This window comes from Vitis riparia, chromosome 1, assembly GCF_004353265.1.
Source record: "Vitis riparia cultivar Riparia Gloire de Montpellier isolate 1030 chromosome 1, EGFV_Vit.rip_1.0, whole genome shotgun sequence".
Lineage (NCBI taxonomy): Eukaryota > Viridiplantae > Streptophyta > Magnoliopsida > Vitales > Vitaceae > Vitis > Vitis riparia.
In genome coordinates, this window is record NC_048431.1 from 1,315,210 (window position 1) to 1,336,731 (window position 21,522).

At 33.0% G+C, this 21,522-nt stretch overlaps 1 protein-coding gene across 2 annotated transcripts; it reads left to right on the forward strand.

Annotated features, from left to right (window-relative positions):
- Positions 1-8,820: 8,820 nt before the first annotated feature.
- LOC117930914 lies at positions 8,821-21,235 on the forward strand. Of its 2 annotated transcripts, none has more exons than XM_034851745.1 (9): positions 8,821-8,979; positions 9,928-13,289; positions 13,385-13,465; positions 18,185-18,337; positions 18,977-19,140; positions 19,236-19,383; positions 19,553-19,675; positions 20,033-20,120; positions 20,738-21,235. In XM_034851745.1, the coding sequence occupies exons 2-9, from the start codon at positions 10,242-10,244 to the stop codon at positions 20,947-20,949; spliced, it is 4,017 nt and encodes a 1,338-aa protein (XP_034707636.1). In that variant the 5' UTR covers positions 8,821-8,979; positions 9,928-10,241; the 3' UTR covers positions 20,950-21,235. The 2 variants fall into 2 exon arrangements, with proteins under 2 accessions (XP_034707636.1, XP_034707714.1); XM_034851823.1 differs by having other exon boundaries at positions 10,032-13,289.
- Positions 21,236-21,522: the final 287 nt, after the last annotated feature.

Consider the following 21,522-nt stretch of genomic DNA (forward strand, 5'->3'; position numbering starts at 1 on the left):
CGATCGTAGAACGCATCTCATCATTTATCTTAAGCATGTTTTAGGTGATTTTAGCTGTTGGTCACATCCCATCATCTTAGGTTTGTTTGAGGTGAATTTGATTATAAACCATGTCTGTCTCTTCCAAGTGTTTTAAGTGATTTCGATTGTTGACCATATCACATCATTCCAAGTTATGTTTTAGGTGATTTCGATCATGATCATGTCTCATCATTTTGAATGTTTGAGGTGATTTTGGCTGTTAATTGCATCCCATCATTCTAAGTGTTTTAGGTGATTTTGGTTTGACTTTGTCCTGTCATTTTGAGTGTTTTAAGTGATTTCAATCGTTGACCATGTCTTGTCTTTCAATTAATGTTTTAGGTGATTTTGATCATTGATCACGTCTCATCTTTATTCGAAGTATGTTTTAGGTGATTTTGGTCATTAATTGCATCTCATCATTTCAAGTATGTTTTAGGTGATTTCTGTTTTTAATCGCATCTTATCATTTCAAGTATTGTTTTAGGTTATTTCGGTTGTAAACTGAGTCCCTTCATTTCAAGTATGTTTTAGGTTTTCACCTTATCATCCTTTGATTTCAGTCATGGTGACCGTGCTCTAGTTTTATCTTTGTTTTTACCTTTATGCTATCTTGGTGTTGCATTCCATCTTTTTATATTTTAGATGAGTTATTCATTTAGGCACTAGTTTCTTATTTCTTTCATCTATCGCTTGTTCACCCATTCATTCATCTATTTCTGTAGTAGAACCCTTCTCGAGCTTCATGCAAATATTTTATCTTTCTCCTTGGTGATTTTTAAACACATTTTTTTATTTAAGCGAATTTGTGCTATACTAGTACAGATCTTGGTGATCTTTCTTGTTATTTAGTATAATTCACTTCATTTATCTCACGGTTCACATTTTAATTTTATCTTAACATTCAATTCCTTACACTCATGAACTTTATCGAAGATTGACATATTTGTAAACTTCTAAATTTGTTTATAAACCCGTTCTCACATTGTTTTTTTTTTTTTTAAATATTCAACCCATTTTTTTTAGCCCACATTAACCTTTTTTATAGGATTAACCCAAACCCTCCATTATTTTGTCAAATCCTCACCACCCATTTTTTCTCAAACCCCAAGCCCAAACACCACTTTTTTTTTCTCCATTATTTAAAAAAAAAAAATTATATTGGGATTAAAAATCATCCAAATTATAAAATCTTTTTTTTCAAACAATGAATTTGGATTTATATATGTTAGGTAAATAAATTTACTCGTACAAATTGCAAAATCTTTATTTTAAAAGTAAAATATGAATTGAAATATCTTTTGTAAATAAAATCATAAAATCTTTTTTTTTATAATAAAAGTTAAGATATTTTTTTTTACATAAATTTGTCATTTTTTTAAAACGAAAAATATTTTTAATAAAAGTTAACTAAAATTGTTTTTTAGACAAACTTGTAAATTTTTTAAAAAGGCAAAATTCCTTTTTTTTCAAGGAAAAATTATTTTCTCCAAGTAAAAATTGTAATTAATAAAAGTTAACCAAATTTATTTTTTTCGATAAATTGAAAAATATTTTTTTGAAAAGCTAAAATTATTTTTTTTTCTAAATAAAATTGTAAAATTATGAGTAAAATTAAAGCAAAAAATATTTTTTACATTAATCTTTTTTGAAAAGGGTAAAATTCATTTCCAAGAAAAATTGTAAAAAAAAAAACTTTTTTTTAATGAAATTTAAGAAAATTTCGTTTTTTAGATAAACTTGAAAAAAAATAAAAGGAAAAATTATTTTTTAAATAAAATAGTAATTTTTGTAATAAAAGTTAAGAATTTTTTCTTTTTGGATAAAATTGAAAAATCTTTTTCAAAAATGTAAAAAAAAAAAATTTCCAAGAAAAATGGCAATATAGATATATATTAGTAAAAGTCAAGCAAAAATACCTTTTAAAAAAGGTAAAATTCTTTTTTTTTTTAAGAAAATAAAATAAAATTGTAAAAACATAAGTAAAATTAAAACAAAAATTCCTTTTTATATTAATCTTTTTTGAAAAGGGTAAAATTCATTTCCAAGTATTTTTTTTTTTTAAAAAAAAAACCCTTTTTTTCATGAAATTTAAGAAAATTTTGTTTTTTAGATAAACATGAAAAAAAAATTAAAAGGAAATTTTTTTTTGTAATAAAATAGTAATTTTTGTAATAAAAGTTAAGAAATTTTATTTTTTTGGATAAAATTGTAAAATCTTTTTCAAAAAGGTCAAATCATTATTTTTCCAAAGAAAAATGGTAAAAATATATATATATTTTTTAGTAAAAGTCAATCAAAAATACCTTTTCAGATAAATTGTAAAAATATTTTTTTTAAAGGGTAAAATTATTTTCCAAGTAGGAAGTATAATATATATATATATATATATATATATATATATATATATTAATGAAATTTAAGCAAAATTCCTTTTTGGATAAAATTGAAAAATATTTTTAAAAAAAGGTAAAATTCTTTTTTTTTTCAAAGTAATAACTGTAAAAAATATTTTTTAGTAAAATTCAAGCAAAAATTATTTTACATAAATTTTAAAAATCTATTTTTTTTTAAAGGGTAAAATTATTTTCCAAGTAAAAATTGTAAAAAATAAATTTTAAGAACATTTAAGAAAAAATCCTTTTTTAAAGACATAATTCCTTTTTTAATTAAAGTTATTTTTTTCAATAAAAGTTCAGAAATTTTTTATTTAAAGTAAAACTATGAAAAGTGAAAACCATCTTTTTCAATAAAATTTTAAAAGACATTCAAAAAAAATGTAAATGATTTTTTTTTTAATAAAATTGAATTGAGATAATTTTTACATAAAATTATGAAAAATCATATTGTAATAAAAGTCAGGTAAAATTCATTATGAAACTGTGAAAATAGAACAATTCGTTTTTTTAAGCAAAATCTTAAAGTTCTTATTTAATACAAATATCAAATTAAGATACTTCTCGAATGAAATGATGAAAATCATTCTTTATAAAAGTTGGATCAAAATCATTTTTCTAATAAATTTTTATTTAGTCACTTCCTTTAATAAAAACAAGTAAAAAAATAATTTTCTTGAAAATAAAATTGAATGTAAATAGATATAAGTCAAATAATTTGTTGTAAATAATTTGAAATTTTGCTTGTAAATAAATAAATAAATAAAAATAATCCATTTGAAGTTAGTTTTAATATAAATAAATTCTTTTTAAAATTTTTAAAAAATGTGTTGTAATCTTTAAAATAATCAAATCCCTTGTTTAATCAGTTTAATAAATCATTTTGTACAATTCTCTTATCAATTAATTTGTATTCTTATAATTTAATTTTACTATATTTTCATGTATATTTTTTTCTTAGTATGTATAATTAATTAATTAATTATCATAGTTTCTTTCACTCGCTTAGTAAATACTTTTTTTTTTTTAGAATTCGAATGATGGTACCCCATGATATCTTCCTATTGAATAACTTGACCCTTGGAATTGGACTTAGTTGTTAGTAGTCACGCTTTTCCTTATAAAAAATAAATAAAAATGTCTTAACGGTTTTATTTGGTTTTTCCTTTAAAAATAAACAAAAATAAATAATAGCTCTAATTTAAATAAAAAATAGTTTTTTTTATAGTAAAAACAGATCTCACCATCTAGTGAGAACATATATGAAAATTACAGGTCCACGCTTAACATTTTTATTTATGTTTTAAATTTCAATGTTTAATTTTTCAATTTTATCTTTTTGTCTTGGTATTACAACTGTGTGTGTGTTTTTGAAGGCAATGGTGGACTTAGGCTTCAATTCAATTCATCAAAGCTTAATTAAGGCAAGCTAAGGCAAAGATTAACACTTTTGTTGTTGTCACTTGTCATCACATGTCATTTCTGCTTGAAAATGTCCTAAACAAATGGTGGTTGGTGAAGTGACTACTGTTAGGAGGTATTGTAATATTAGACTTCCTTATAAAATAAGGAAGGTTGTTGAAAATATCTTTATAAATATTCTAGGTCATGAGGGGAAAAAGTTATGAGATGAAGATGGGCCTGTAGAGACTATACAAGGTGGATAGAGATGTGAGGAAGAACGGGAGGTACCCAGTGGAACGAGATGGCTCGTAGTAAGGTATGGATACAAAGAGTGGGGAAACATGGGATGTTTCGGGAACCCAATAGTTGTATCTGGTTCTGTTCTCTGTAATATTCTCTATTGTATAGTGGAATCATTATCTCTCATCCGTGGACGTAGGCATGGTTGGCCGAACCACATTAAAACCTCGTGTACCGTATGTGTGATTGTTTTATCTTTGTGTTCTTGAACTAACATTGTTAGCATCAAAGCTTTCGTTGGCACTACAACTGGTATCAGAGCTTAGGTTGAAGATTTCTGGAAGAGCAAAAGATCACAAAGCACACAAGATGAAAACAAAAGGAATTTTCACTGAAGGTGGAGTCGATTGCTCTCTCGTGGTGATATGATACAAAAAGGTTTGTGTCATGGAGAGATTGAAGATTAACTTCATAGAATTTGGTCCAAGGTAGAGATTGTTAGGAAGTGTCCCAAATTCCTAATTAGTATAGATTCATTTTTGTAAAGAATATTATATAGAATATTTATAGGTTGATATATTATTGTAATATTAGACTTCCTTATAAAATAAGGAAGGTTGTTGGAAATATCTTTATAAATATTCTAGGTCATGAGGGGAAAAAGTTATGAGATGGAGATGGCCCTGTAGAGACTATACAAGGTGGATAGAGATGTGAGAAAGAACGGGAGGTACCCAGTGGAGCGAGATGGCTCGTTGTAAGGTATGGATACAAGGAGTGGGGAAACATGGGATGTTTCGGGAACCCAATAGTTGTATCTGGTTCTGTCCTCTATAATATTCTCTATTGTATAGTGGAATCATTATCTCTCATCCGTGGACGTAGGCATGGTTGACCGAACCACGTTAAAACCTCGTGTACCGTATGTGTGATTGTTTTATCTTTGTGTTCTTGAACTAACATTGTTAGCATCAAAGCTTTTGTTGGCACTACAACTACTAAGGTGTAAAGCCCTCACAAGACTTGATCAATATTGTGTGTTAGGATTAATTGAGGGAGTGAGAACTCTTTCAGTGACTTAGATCGTTGAATTAAATCACAAACTTTATAAACACATAGCTTAGCTCGAATTAATTTTTAATGTAGTGAAGGGGAAATGGTTAGAGAGAGCAAAAGCTCTATGGTGTGGTGCGTTTCTAAGGGTTACAAGGGCAAAATGCCTAAAGCAAACCTAAACTTTAACCATTTTCTATTTATTAAAGTTCCTAAATTTTCAACTTTCCTACATTCAAAATTCAATATAAAAAAAAAAATACAAGAAACTTACCTTCCATTTTCCTAGTACTATAAATTTAAAATCCTTGCACTTGGGAACTAGTTGACAACAAGAATAAAATTTTGAGATACAAGCATTTTTGGTATCATTGTTGGGAAGGCGACGCTAACCAGTTTAGGAATCGTTTCATGGGAGTTTCAGAAGGTTGTAATTGTGAGCTCTTTCCACATTTCTCTATTTTATGTTTCTATTTGTCTATTTTGGCTTTTCTCTATTTGTCTTTTTATATATTTATTGTAATAGTTTCATTAATTTATTTATTCTCTCCGAGTTTAGATTTTCTATTATGGAAAGTTTAGTATTTTGACTTTATTTGGTTGAAACGAACTTTAACGATAACACATGTTTTCTTCCATGTAGGTCATTTTCTACCATGGACTATTTGAAAATTTTTAGTGAAAATGAGTTTGAAAATTTTCACCAATGTTGAAAAAGGTTAAAGACTTTGTTGTGTGTACTGAAATTGAACTTCTTAAAACAAAACATGATGTAACGGAATTAGACATAACTATCCCATTGATATGCTTTTAGTGTATTAACATTGATTGAAGTATTCATCACAAATCTCTTATGATGTACATTTTCAACATAAGAGCTATGTCTTATCAAAAACTAATATTAAAAATTAATGGTTTTTGAAGAATATAAATATTGATCTCTAAATTTGCTTCTGATCCTCCTTATATTAAAATTTTAAGCTTGACTTTGTCATTAGGATGTGCTCATTTCATTTAGAGTTTTAGAGCCCAAGTGTAGTATTTTAGATAAGCCTATTTTTAGGTATAACATGACTCATTTCATTTTTTTATTTTTTTTATTTTTTGTGAAAATGATGATATGCTTATTGATTCATTTTAATCTCGATAACATCATTTTTAGATTAATCACTAGAAAAGTAGTGGTAAATTGCTTTGATCTAATAATATTGTATTAGTAATCTTAAAAATAATGATGTTATGTAGTACAATGATTGTATATATGGATGGTTTAATGTTTTTATCTAAGTGTGATAGGTAATAATATTTTATTGCAGCAATGGAGTTAAAAAGGAAATTAAGAAGAATATATCAAGTTATATTGAACTAAAGTGTGTCTTGAGAAGGTTTATTAAGTTTATTTCTAAAATATTTCATTATAAACTTGTAGGTGCACTATGCTCGAAATGTATATCATTTATTTAAAGTACTCCTAGTCGAGTAAAGATGGAAAGAAAATACAAAGAAAAAGTAAGAGGAAATAAAAAGTGAAGGAAAATAAAAAAAATAGATAAAAAGTTGATAAATCATTTTTTTTTTACTTCAAACTCATTTTATTTATTTTAACTCATCAATATAAAAATTAAATAATTTAAAAATACATAAGTTTTTAATTAGTTTTAATTATATATATATTTTTTTTGATATTTTTCATAGGACAACCAAACATAAAAAAATCAATTTCTTTTACATTTTTTTTTCTTTCCTTGGTATTTTATGGGAACCAAATATAACCTAAGTCTTTATTTGAAGCTTTATTGATGGTGGAATCTCGAACTTGGGACTGAAGTGAGAGGAAAGTGGATGTAGACCATGATTGGGTCCAACCACTATAAATCTAAGTTTCTAATTTATTTTTACATTTTAATATTTTATTATTGTTATATTTATCTTTTATACTTATTTAAGTTAAAAATTGTTAAAAAAAAAAAACTTAAGACCAAATTGAAATATTTTTATTTATTTTTTTTTTTTATGCTTATGTTAAATATTGGAACTTAAGTCAAAGTCGTAATTTTAATCAAACAATACTCATATTATAAAAATTTTATTAAATAATTTTTTTTTTTATAAATTATAGATGACTTATAATAAGAAGTAATATTTTTTAACTTTTATATTAAACTTTTCTTTCAAGTTAAAATCCCCATCCAGCATATAATTTTTGAAAGAAAAAACACTTTTATCATCTCAAAAACTAATTTGAACAATATTTAGAAAAGAGATAATGTTTCTTTCCGTTAAAACCTTAATTACATTAAGTAAAAAATCATTTCGTGTATAATTAAACTTTCAAATTACCAAATATGAAAATTTGAAATTATGTCCATATCATTGACTTTGACTTCTGCTTTATTTTAATTGTATTAATTAATATTAATAGAGAAAAAGCCAAACATTTATGACTTTTTCTATTAAACCAAAAAACAAAGCAGCAACCTCACCCTGCAAAGCCCAACTATGAGCCCGGCCCAAACCCCCACCTTCATTTTAAACTTATTGCTTCAATCTCACTCACCAACCACCCACCTTGCCACGTGGCTGGAACCCACATCGGTGAGTGAAGAAATGTCCCCTCCTTGATTGGATTCGTCAGTTAATTACCCTCCTCACACATTTGTTTTTATCATTTCCCCCACTAATATCAAATTTCAAATACATCCCCATAAAACCCCAAAATTTCAATCATTACCCTGCCCAAAAAGTCATGAAAGCCTACAAATTCACTCGTCTAGAGAGAAGAACAGTCCTGAGCATCTTCCCCAAAAATAAAATTTAATATTTCAACATATTTTAGAAATAATAGCTTATTCAGATATTAAGATTTTTGTATAACCAAAGGAAAAAAAAAAGTGTAACTTGAGAAATTATTATTTGAAAATAAAATTAAGAGGAATGCAAGTATTTTATGATATTTGTAAGACTTTATTTATAAAAATTAATAGTTTATTTTGGAGTAATTTAAAGAGGATTGAAAACGTTTGTTTTTAAATATTTTTTTTGTTTAAAAATTATTTTTTATATAATTTATTATTAAAAATATTATTAAACAAATTTTGTCTATGTGGACCGAGGAAAAAGGAGTTCGACGGTATACAACATAAATTCTGATAATACAATGTAATTAGATTTTCATGTTTATTTGAATTGATCATTTTTTCAATTAATGTAATGTATGTTAAGTAAGAGGATAATAAGTTAAAAATTTTGTCTTCGGATAAATTTGTCAATTTTTCTTGGTCTCAAAGGGTATGAAAATATATGAAAACACTGGAAATAAAAAAAAACATGTAACTCCAACATTTTTAAAAATGATAAGATATTTGATCAAATAAAAATAGACGTTGATATAACCAATATAATTAAATTGAATTTATTGATAATAATTTAATTAAATTGAATTTATTGACAATAATTTCATATGTATGATGTGTGAATATCGGGTTTTATTTTTCTAATTTGTTACATATTAATTTTTTTTCTTTTGTAAAATAACAAACAAAATATGAATTATCAATTATAAAAATTAAAATCAAAATTTTAAAAATTTATATTTTCCTCCCCTGTAATTAGTACAAAAAAGAGATTATTAGCCGAAGAATACGGAAAAAGTTAAGAAGAATTTTTTTTTTTTTGAAAATATATTACTGATTTTATAGAAATTGGAGTGAGGAAGAGAGAGAAAGGAAAATACTTCCGCGGTTTTAGAGAGAGAGAGAGAGGGAGATCGTTGAGAGCAGTGATGGCTGATCCGCTTAAACCCTCGTGATCACTGGAAGAAGAGTGGCAATTTCGTAATAAAGCTCCAGTTCCTCTTTCTTTTCAGGTACATAATTCTGGGTTTTGGATCGATTTTTTTTTTCACCTGGACTTGTATCAATCCGAGTTCGATCTCTCCTTAAACTCGGCTATTTGATTTTTATGCCTTTGTTGTGATGTCAAATCTTGGGCCGCGTTTGGTCGCAATTGGGTTGCAACTGAGTAATGGATTCCATAGGCATCGAATCGGCCAAACCAGGTTCAAACGCGGCCTTATATTTTAAATTTTGATGTTGGCGTTTGATGAATCTGAATCATCAGATGGATCATCGGATTTGGCTTGTTGGAGGTGGGAATTGAGGTGTGGTTGTTGCGGAGTTTTGATAATTGAATTGGACTATGTTGTCTTTTGGTGCTTGACTAGGGTTTCTTTGGGGATTTTCAGTACATGATCTTACTGTGTTTTCTTGAATTTATTTTTTGGAAAAAACTGAATCTTTTGAGGCTTGACTGTGGGGTTCATGTCAAATTATGTGTGTGAGAATAGTTGGCTGATTGCAGTGATCGAGTAAACTCCAATAACAGAAGAATTAGGCATTAATTGGCACTTTGTTTGGTGTTGGATTGAGTATGTTTACTGAAAGGGGTTCGGATTTAAGGTTGTAAGCAATGAGTAGTATTGTCTAGCCAAGAAAGCAGTGTCTGTTGTATTTAAGAGATGGACTGGTGTTGAGGGAATTTAAAAATTTTGGAACTATTCCTTATTTTTAATCTTATGATTTGTGATAAAAAAATTAGTAATGAGACTATTTTCTGCACTAAATATTGGCTCATCAGCAAGAACTCTCTGAAGGTGCAGCAAGTGTGCGCTTCCTTCCATTTATTTTTGGAGCTTCAAGAGTATGTTGATGGCTCAAATTTATGTATTTTGTGTCCTTTCCAGGTTAAAATGATGTTATGATTTCTGTGTTTATCATTTTTTCACTGAGATGATTGCTTCTTCTTCCTTATGCAGCCTCGCTGTGGGTGATTTGATTTTCAGTGAAGTTTTATAAAAGCTGATCTTATATACATCTTAAGGGGACTTACTTATATGCTTCTGTATAAAATGCCTTGAAGGTCCCTGCATTGACTCAACAAGTTAGTGAAAGCTCATTTTCCTGTTCTGGATTTCCTTGTTGAGGACTGGGATTCTCTGCATGGGATGTGGTTTGCCGCAAGTAAAGTTCTGTATCAACCTTAGACCGGTTGCGCTTGTGCTGAAATGCGTGTTGGTGTGACATACATGGCTTCTTATTTCGGGTATTTGTCCAAGTGAAGTTGGACTACATGGAGAGAAATCTCGGAAGAGAAATGGAGCAACAGAAAAACTACGAACAAGTTCGATACAATATCGTGGAAGCCAGAAATGAGGGACTTGGGTCTGCAAATCAAAGGTTTCTTCATGATCCATCGAGCACCATTAATACCAATATGAGACCTCCTGATTTCAATATAACAGTTGCAGCTAGGCCTGTGCTGAATTACTCCATTCAGACTGGTGAAGAGTTTGCTCTCGAGTTTATGAATCCCCGGCAACACTTTGTTCCAAGTGCTTCTGGTGATCCTAACAGTGCAACTAACTATGCAGTTCTGAAGGGCTTTCTGGGAGCATCTCATACAGGGTCAGAAAGTGGGCCAGATATCCCAATGCTTACCTCTGTTGAAAAAAGTCGAGTCCAGGAGTTTGAGAGGAAGAGCTCTTCTGTGCACGAAGATAAAGGTTACTATGATTCTGTAAGATCAGTGCCTCGAATCTCATCTAGAAATGACAGTAGTCGGGGACTTCATGGCTATGCCTCTTCAGGAGTATCTGAGAGATCATCGACAAAGGTCAAGTTCCTCTGCAGTTTTGGTGGTAAAATCCTCCCCCGTCCAAGTGATGGAAAGCTTAGGTATGTAGGAGGTGAAACACGTATTATTCGCATGAACAAGGACATATCTTGGCAGGATCTTTTGCAGAAAACTATGACAATTTATAATCAATCTCATACGATCAAATATCAGCTTCCTGGTGAGGACCTTGATGCATTGGTTTCTGTATCTTGTGATGAGGATCTGCAAAATATGATGGAGGAGTGCAATGTACTAGAAGATGGGGGATCGCAGAAACTTAGGCTTTTTCTGTTTTCTAGTAGTGATTTTGATGATGGTCAGTTTGGCTTGGGAAGCATGGAGGGTGATTCTGAGATTCAATATGTAGTTGCTGTAAATGGAATGGACCTAGAATCAAGAAAGAACTCAATTGGGTTGGCAAGCACTTCAGATAACAATTTGGATGAGTTACTCAATCTAAATGTTGAAAGGGAGACTGGTCGAGTTGCAACAGAATTACCTGGACCTAGTACTGCACCTTCGACGGTCAATGTACATTCATCAGCTGTCCAATCTTCTCAACCACTGGTGCCGAATTTTTCTGGTGCTTATGAATCCAATTCAAAGCCTTACCAAGGTCAGAAAATGCGTCACGGAGAAGCTGAACAACATCAGGTGTTTCCTGTTCACCACTTGGAGAGTGTCCATGATTTAGATGGCCGGAATTCTGTTCCTTTTTCTGTTCAATTTCCATATGGTTATGGTTCTCAACCATTTAACTATGGACCATTTGGAGAAAATCTGGTTCATATGCCTCTCCATGGGCATGTGACTCGACAGGGAGGTCTGGCTGAAGATCAGATGCACAGTGATGTCCATGTTCATGTGCAGGATCTGGAGGTGTCAGCGAAGGAGGATAAATTGAAGAGAGATAACTCATCCCAGAAAATGAATGAACCTGAAAAGAATAGGTCACTAGAAAAGGAAGTGTCTGTGAAGGAGGCAAAAATAAAAACTGATAGCTCAGTCCAAAAAATGAACGAGCTGGAAAAGATCCGGTCTTTAGAAAGTGAGCACAATGTTTCTTCACATCCACATGAGGGTTCCGTTCCAAATTATATTCCTAGGGAGGAAGCATCAGTTGTCAATTCTACTGCAGACATAGGAGTGCCCATGTTGCTTCCAAAAACAAGTAAAAAATACCAAGAATCTGTACAGATCTCAAAGCCCCCTGAAGCTGTAAGTGATGGGAAAATAAATACATTCAATGGAGATGGCCATTTTCATACCTCTGGTGGAGCATTTTCTCCCGGATATGGTGACTCTGAGGCTGATCCAACTGAAGTTAGCTACCCTGAACAAACACTGATTCCTCCACGGGTTTTTCATTCTGAACGTATTCCCAGGGAGCAGGCAGAATTGAACCGCTTGTCAAAGTCTGATGATTCCTTTGGTTCTCAGTTTCTGATGAGTCACACACGATCTGATGTTTCACAACAGGTTGCAGAATCAATTGATAAACTGCATGGTGGGAATGCGACTTCCCAGAGTGAGCAGGCCGCCTCATCTACAACAGCACTGTATACAAATCCTAAAACTGTTGAGGATGGACTGACACAATTTGAAAAGTATAAAGATGTTGCTGATGATATCAAAAAATTGAATTCCAATATTTCTGAAGATGGGTTGGGGCCAAAGTTATTGAAATCTGAATCAAAATGGCCAGCACCAACTTCCATGGATGATCATGAAATAGCCGGGGTTAGGGATGGTAATAAAGACCCTGCTGTCAGTGATAGAGAAGCAGCTGGGTTGAATAATTTAACAGCAAGTCAAGGAACTTCTAGCAAACCCCATGATGACTCTCCTTCTAAGCCAACAGGATTTCATTGGGATGAGATGGCCGTCAAGAAAAACAATGACGATAACACTAAAGGGCATGCACAGCCTATGGCTTGGACAGAGAACCCACTCAGATCTGTTCCTGGAGGAGAATCCTCCGTTGGTGTTGGTGCTCCAGAGGGGGGAGACATCCTTATTGATATTAATGACCGCTTCCCTCGTGACTTCCTCTCTGATATATTCTCCAAGGCAAGAACCTCTGAGGGCCCCCCTGGAATCAGTCCACTGCATGGTGATGGAACTGGCTTGAGCTTGAATTTGGAGAATCATGAACCTAAGCATTGGTCATTCTTTCAAAAGTTGGCTCAAGAGGAGTTTATTAGGAAAGGTGTTTCCCTTATGGACCAGGATCATCTTGGTTATCCATCCTCACTTATGAATATTGAGGATGGGACTCCTATAGATTACAGTTTTCCTCCTTTGAAGAGTGATGGAGTGGCCTTGGGTCCTATGGATTCCCGTATCAATTTTGAGGAGGAAATTCAGCAAGAGTCTTCCAGCATGGTTAGACCTAACACCCTTGATATACATGAAGATTATGACCCTTCTCCGGTCAAGAGAGATGAAAGCGTGCAGATGGATGGAATGGTTAACCCAAGAACGCCAGATTCGGATTATGAGGTGCATTTATCTACTGCTGTTCTTTTTAAGTAATGAGTGTTCTGAATCAAAATGCTTGCCCCCTCCAGATTTCCTAATTCTTTTACTACTTTTAGGAGGGAAAATTGGAAATTCAGAACACAGGCGCACCTTTTGTTGATCCCTCTTTGGGAGATATCGATATTAGCACCTTGCAGGTATGATGCTTACAATTTCTTAGTTGGTACTCAATATGGAATTGATGAACTATGAATATATGCACACCTGGGAGTTTGTTATCTTCAGAATAGTTTCAGTACCTTTAATCCGGTGGCATCATGAAAATTTTTTCCTTGTTTTAAAAGAAACAAAACAAAGCAAAAATGCAGGACAGAAAAGAAGAAAGGAAGAAAGACTTTATTAAAGCGAAAGTATGTTGTCTTTTTTGTCAATCTCAAGTCTGACCAAGAACATCAACTTAGGTATTTTCAAGTATAAAGCTTCATTTAAAGTGGCTCCTGCTTTAGGGAGATGAAACTGGTAGAAAATCATGACACGGTTAACTAGTGGCTAGAAACTAAGAGAAAGTTAGACACTAAAAACATTTGAAAATAGAAGAGATTACAATCACAATATGGGTAAAATGACAGGAGACTTACCAAGAGCAAAGCCACAACCAGTTTTCAAATGCCTATGAAAGGTGGAAGGGTTATGTAGACAAAAGCCAGCCATCTCTAAGAGGTGCCACTAAACAGAAGTGTGGGAAAGAAAAGAAAAGAATAGAGAGAAGGGGAGAGTGGAAGTGATCTCTAATTTCTCAACTGCTCTCCAAAAAGATTCTAATTAGGTTCAATTTAGATTGTTATAGAGGGGAGATTGCAAGCTTTATCAAGCCAAAAATACGAAAGAAAGAAACCTTAAGTCGCCTTGAATGTATGGCGTCTTTTTTCCTTTCCCTTTTGGGTCTAAATGCTTAAATTGAATCAATCAACAAGATGCAAGGGTATCTGGGGGCAGCTCCCTTATCCATGATACCCCTAACTTTGATGAAGGTGGGAGTTGATCCCTTGTATTACTCCTCAGCAAAATCATGAACAAACAATTATTATTTAGTTTTTCACTTAGAAACAACAAAATCATTGCATTAAAATGCTAAAGACAGAAGGATGAGAATCAGGGGCGGAGCCACATTGTGTTCATGAGGGGCAAACGCCCCCCCTGAAATTTTGGAGAAAAAGTGTAGGAGTTGGGATTTGATCCCTTAACCTAAGATTTTGAGTAAAAAAGGATGACTATCATTAGGCTATATGAATTATTCAAGATTATTTTGCCCCCCCTAAAATAAATTTCATACCTTGCACCCCTTAACTTCCTTTCTAGTTCTGCCACTGATGAGAAGTCCTTTCCAAAAGTGAACCACCCAAAATATATGAAACTCCTTTTTTTCTCGATTGGAGCAGCAGAATAAGAATAATATACAAGGTTTACAGCTACAAAATTGTTTGCTTCTCACTTTTTGCTTGGCTAACAATTTGTTTATACGTGCTAAGTAGAAAATCCCCTACAAAAGAATCCTAGTGTTTATTTCTCACTTGGCTAACAATATGCAACTTATGAGCTAAATGTGGCACCAAGAAAACAACAAACTATACCCTCCAGCAATATTTCCAAACATGAAACTGAACAAAACACAAGGTTTACAGCTACAAAAGAGACCAAACTGATGTACAAGCATGTAAATCTTCATACACACCAAGTCGAAAATCTCCTACGAAAGAATCTTTCTGTTTGCTTCTCGCATGACTAACACACTGCAACTTAATCGCCTAAATGTGGAACCAAGAAAACAAAAATCTTCTCTCTAAGCAATATTCTCCAACCATCGAACTTTCAGGAACCTCATTCCATGTCAGACACTAATGAGATGACAATAGCTGAATCGCTATTTATAGAGGCCTCTATGGCTAAACCTTCTCCAATGCGTTTAGAATATGCTCTCAAAGTTCAACCACAAAGGGATTTCCTGTAGGGAGGTGTAGCTCTCAAGAAAAAGCTCCATCTAATGAAATGGCCATCGATTTGCAAAAATGAAAAGATAGGGTTCTAGGCATGGGCTGTCCATTCTCAATAAAACCTTATTGGGTAAATGGTGTTGGAGATTCACTTAGAGGGATATGCTTTGGAGAAACACCATAGTAGGAAAGTTTGGAGAAGAGCTAGGAGGATGGTAGTCTCAGCTAAGGAGGGACGGTTATGCTGTTGGCTTGTGGAAGTCAATAAGAAAAGGGTGGGGAGTTTTAAAGTCAGGACGAGATTTGAGGGGGCTGTGGAAGAAAAATAAGATTTTGGCATTGAGCAGCATAAGGAAGGATTCTAACCACGAGCCAACTTAAAAGGAGAGGATGGTTTTTAGTGAGTTATTGTTGTGTGTAAAAATGCAGAAGAATTAGTAAATCATCTCCTCAACTATTGTGGGAAAGCTAGAGAGTTGTGACACTTTCTGTTCTTTTTATTTAACATTTCGTGGGTTCTCCCATATTTATTGAGGGACTTGTTAATAGGTTGGAATGGGAGCTTAATGTGCATAAGGAGAAGAAAGACTTGAAGATTAGCTCCTCTTTGCCTTCTCTGGACAATTTGGAAGGAACTGCATAAGGAGAAGAAAGACTTGAAGATTAGCTCCTCTTTGCCTTTTCTAGACAATTTGGATGGAACACAACCGAAGATCCTTTAAAAGGGTGCAACACGCTAACCAATTTCTTAAGGACTCTCTTATATCTAATCTAATCTATGCATGTGGTTTCATAAGCATCTTCTAGTTAATCGTCAACCAAGTCCACTATCCTTGATAGATTTTATTGAGTGGTTGTGTTCTAAGTACTAGATTGGGGCGGTTAGCTTTTCATTTGTGGGGAGAAAAAGGAAAAAAGTGTGGAAAGCCATCCCGCTTTTCATTTTTTGGACAGTTTGGAAGGAGAGGAATAGGCTTGCTTTTAAGGGGGGAGTGTTAGCTTTTCAGAAGTTAAAAACTTCGTTTAAAAGGGTGCAACACGCTAACCAATTTCTTAAGGACTCTCTTATATCTAATCTAATCTATGCATGTGGTTTCATAAGCATCTTCTAGTTAATCGTCAACCAAGTCCACTATCCTTGATAGATTTTATTGAGTGGTTGTGTTCTAAGTACTAGATTGGGGCGGTTAGCTTTTCATTTGTGGGGAGAAAAAGGAAAAAAGTGTGGAAAGCCATCCCGCTTTTCATTTTTTGGACAGTTTGGAAGGAGAGGAATAGGCTTGCTTTTAAGGGGGGAGTGTTAGCTTTTCAGAAGTTAAAAACTTCGTTTGTGTATTTTTTGTGGGGTTGGGCTAAAGTGTATATTGATATGGAGTCGAACTCCCTTATAGGCTTCTTGGAGTGGTTAGCTTCCAAGTAGGGGTTGGGTTGTTTGTTTTTTGCTAGGGGTTGTAGCCTCGTATACTTCCTGTATGCTTTGAGGTTTCTTGCCTCTTTATCAATACAATTGCTTGCTTATCAAAAAAAAGTACTAGATTGGGGCGGTGGTTGTAGGTTGTTTCTTTTTGTTTTCTCACTGTGTTCACCTCTTTTTTATTGGCGCTTTTAATATTTACATACATATATAGATGTATAAACATGTTGATAGCCTGGGTGTTTATGGTTTCAGAGCCATAAACACCAATTTATAGGAGCATTAAATTTAATCCTGTAGGACTAAATAAGAAACTGGGTTACTCATGATTCTGGAAAATAGAAGTAATTTATCTATAAATTGTATTGGGTCTTTATGCTCATCACACCAGGACCTTGTTTTTCAGATTGAGTCATGGGAAGTAATGAAGTTGCCTATGGAATAACCACCCAATCCAGAAGATGATTGGATTTAACCTAGGTGTTTGAGTATGTGTTTATGTCATAAGATTTTAAATGCAACATATTTCATTTGTTGCTTAAGTTTAAGAATCCCTAGTTATGATATATATATATATATATATTCTTGTTCGTCTATAAAAAAAAATGTTGAAACACAATATTCTTTGGAGACCTCTCCCATACCTAGCTGTCTTGGGTTTTCCAAAGAACACCCATCAAAGTTTTAACTTTATTGGTTCCATTGGAGTCAGAATCCAAACAGGACGTGTTTCCCCGACTAATCCTTTGACAATAAAACATGTTTCCATACTAGAAAAATTAGGCTCAATGGAGCTCCTGCAGAGACATTAGTAACTGAGGCAGAAACAATTGCTAAAATGAATATAACACAACTGGGCTAAAAGTGAAAATTGCTCCTAAAATAAGCTTTGCCAAAATGGAAAATGGGCATCTGAGACTCATATCACAACCATTTTACTATCACTAGCATATATTCCTTCCACTAGATCCATGGATCCCACCAGATTGAAATATTGATGTTTTCCCCTTTTTGCACATTTCTTAGCAACTGAACATATGGTATGTGGTGATTGGTTTAAGAACTGTTGGTGTTTCATGTCTGCAAGGCATATTTAGTCAAAGTGAGACATACGAACTATTTCAATACTGCTCATGCTGTTGGAAATGTTAAAAGCTACTTCTTCTTAAATAGTTTCAGATGCTTATATGAAATGTTTTGAATCACTTTTTATCTTTTACATCTCCCCTTGATGATGACTTAGTAATCTTGATTTCTTGTTATCTTGGCCTTTCTCTTTGATTAGCATAATACAAAATTTTCCCCATGCTTTATGGAGTAAAAAACTCATTTCAACACATGCACTTGTACCTTAAGTATCTGATCTAACATCAGATGCTGCTTTCACTGATCATTCTGATGCTGTTACTTTTTCTTGTCCATTGCCCAGAGGCCATTCAATCAATTTCATGAAATTGTCACGTTTCTTTATTAATCTCTTGTTGATTTTTTTCCTTTTGGCTGGATAATAGATCATAAAGAATGAAGATCTTGAAGAGTTGAGGGAATTGGGTTCTGGCACATTTGGGACTGTTTATCATGGAAAATGGAGGGGAACAGACGTTGCTATTAAAAGAATAAAGAAGAGCTGTTTCACTGGTCGTTCATCTGAGCAAGAAAGATTGGTACTCTTTATATTCAAGTGATATAATCAAATACCCATTTCCTGTTTAATTGATAAAACAAGCTAACACACGTGATAACTTAGTTGGACCTACATGCAGTCATGATACTCATACCTATGGCTGTTATCTAAAATTTTAATTCTGTTAGAAGATGATTAACACTACGAAATTAGAAGGAAGGGAAGGACACATTTTGCAAATTATAACATTAGATTAAGCATTGTGAATAATGAGTAATAACTAATAATTTAGTATCTACTTGGATACATTTTTTGTTTTCTATTTTTAAAATAAAAAAATAGTAGTAACTTTTATATAAGATATAACAATTCTTAGAGGCTTACATTGAAAAGGTAATGGTTTTAAAAACTTCAAAAAAATTGAGGTATCAAAAAAATTTTACCTTAAATTTTAAATTTTTTTAATGGTTTTTAAAGATATAAGGTAAATCTATACTTTTTGTATAAGATGTTTTACTTTTTATATAGAAGTTTTTTTATTTTAAAACCAATAAATATGAAGTGTGTCCAAATAGACACTTAATTGGCAATTTTCTTGTTACTTTTTGCTCATTAAGGAAAATTGATGTTTGTCTTGATTTTTATTTCATAAAAGATAACCAATAATGATATTTTTCAGACTGTGGAGTTTTGGCGTGAAGCTGACATTCTGTCAAAGCTTCACCATCCCAATGTGGTGGCATTTTATGGCGTGGTGCAGGATGGACCAGGGGGAACACTAGCCACTGTGACAGAATTTATGGTTAATGGTTCGCTTAGGCATGTTTTGGTTTCCAAGGACAGGTAATATCTTTGTTCAGAGTTCTACATGCTTAATTCATGATAAAGCTCTCTTCTTCCAAATTTTCATTACTCTTGTGTGTTTTGCTAATATCTAGGCATCTTGATCGTCGTAAGCGGCTCATTATTGCAATGGATGCGGCATTTGGAATGGAATACTTGCATTCAAAGAATATTGTGCATTTTGATCTGAAATGCGATAACTTGCTTGTGAACTTGAAAGATCCTCTACGACCCATTTGCAAGGTAAATTCTAAATGGGCTTACTATTAGTAGGAATTGTATTCTCATAAAAAGATTAGTCTTTATGATGGTGATTGCTTTCATTACAGGCCTGTAATGCCTTTCTTCATTCTTAGGGTGAACACCTTGAATCCAAATCTAACTACATGTTTAAGGAAAAATGTTTGTGCAGGTTGGTGACTTTGGCTTGTCAAAAATTAAACGAAATACCTTGGTTACTGGTGGTGTGCGGGGAACCCTTCCATGGATGGCACCAGAATTATTGAATGGTAGCAGTAGTAGGGTTTCTGAAAAGGTGAGGTATCACCATTGGTGTCAGGCTTGTAAAAGCATAAAAAGAAATAAAAGTTAACCTGAGTAGAAGGCCTTATCTTTCTCACAATTGGAAAATTTAGTCTCTAACTCTCCTATCCATTAGTATTGTGAAATTTTTGTTTCAACTATGTCTTGTATGCGAGCTAATGCAGGGGTAGCTTTTACGAGCCAATTTCTTATTTCTCAAAGGAAGCTTTATTTTAATGTAGAGAACCGTTAGATAGAAGATAGCTCATTAGAAATATGGTATCTCAGAGAATGATCTGATATTTAATAACATGTTCTCGCTTGCTTGTTCAAATCTCCAGTCTTTTACAGTTACCCATCTTGCTTGCAGGTTGATGTTTTCTCCTTTGGTATTGTCCTATGGGAGATCCTCACTGGTGAGGAGCCTTATGCCCATATGCATTATGGAGCAATCATAGGTGTGTTTACTCTCTCTCTCTCTCCCCCCTTCTCTACTAGAAATTCATTTTGTGCCTCCAAGATATGTTACTGGAAATTGCTTTCAGTTGGTGAAACAGGCATATGGATCCAGGTCATAGTTCAATTATTTGTCTTTCCTTGTCTCTATGTTCCTTGACGCAGACTCTATTTCACAGGAATCAGGATACTCTTTCCTAGTTTAGAAGAAAAAATTTTCTTGTCACATGTGTAATAGAAGTTGTTTTCTAATAAATAATCTTCAAGATGATAATAAGAAAGAGAACCTTTCCTAAGGCATTTATTTATTTCTGTTGACTAAAAGCAGCAAAAGAGGAATGTGAAAATGTGTGGAATACTACCCTTTTGTACCTACAAAATATTGAACGAGTGTGATGTACATATCTTTTTATGTTCTTCATGTCTTTGTATAGTCTTCTCAATGCAATCTTAGGACCCATTTCAAAACTATAAAATTGATCGAGGGAAAGCAGTCCTGGTTATCGTAAGGTGGATCGGTTTTGCTAGATTGCCTTGCTGCCCTTGCATTCTATTTATCTGGGATTGAAATATTGTGGAAGTTGATCTCTAGTTTGATGACCTCTCTCCTTGCATGCAGGAGGCATTGTGAACAACACATTGAGACCACCTGTCCCAAGCTACTGTGATTCTGAATGGAAATTGCTAATGGAGCAGTGTTGGGCCCCAGATCCCATTGGCCGCCCATCATTCACTGAAATTGCTAGACGATTACGGGCGATGTCTGCAGCATGCCAAACAAAACCCCAGGGTTATTCAGCAGGACCAGCACACAACCCAGTCACCAAGTAAACAGGTGTTTGGTGATTCATCCTTTTTCAAGCTCAGAATGAATTATGATGATAATAAAAGGGTATTTTTATTTACCCACAAAGGTACTGTGTATGATACAAGTAGGGAGAATGGGCTCCCATTGAGGGTGTGAGATAATAGGTTGGTTTTCTAAATGATTATTGAACAATATGATCGCTTTTTGTGCAAACCTGAAGAAACAAATGAACATTATCTGTAAATCTACTATTTGTATCAATAGCAAATACGGACTTGGCTTTTGGTCATCTCTGTAAGTTTGTAACCAGCTTTACCAACTTCTTGCCCTCTCACATACTTCATCCCCCGCTCCATCTTTTCTTTGTTTCCTGGTAAACACAATGAAATTCCATGAAGTTCATGTTTGGAATGGTGGAATATAAAATGGGAAATTCATTTCGCCTCCCATTCATTGTTTGCAACACTGGAATGGGAAATGGGAAATCCATTCTCATGATAACCAAAATTCATGGTTTTTTTTTTATATATATATTATTAAGCCTCACTTTCATTCTTATTCCTTTCCTATTCCTGACTGACACACCTTGAGAGAGA

Coding starts and splice junctions, on each gene's coding strand:
- LOC117930914 (XM_034851745.1), top strand. CDS start 10,242: ATGGAGAGAAATCTCGGAAGAGAAATGGAGCAACAGAAAAACTACGAA. Junction 13,290..13,384: donor CGCCAGATTCGGATTATGAG/GTGCATTTATCT, acceptor TACTACTTTTAG/GAGGGAAAATTGGAAATTCA. Junction 18,338..18,976: donor CATCTGAGCAAGAAAGATTG/GTACTCTTTATA, acceptor GATATTTTTCAG/ACTGTGGAGTTTTGGCGTGA.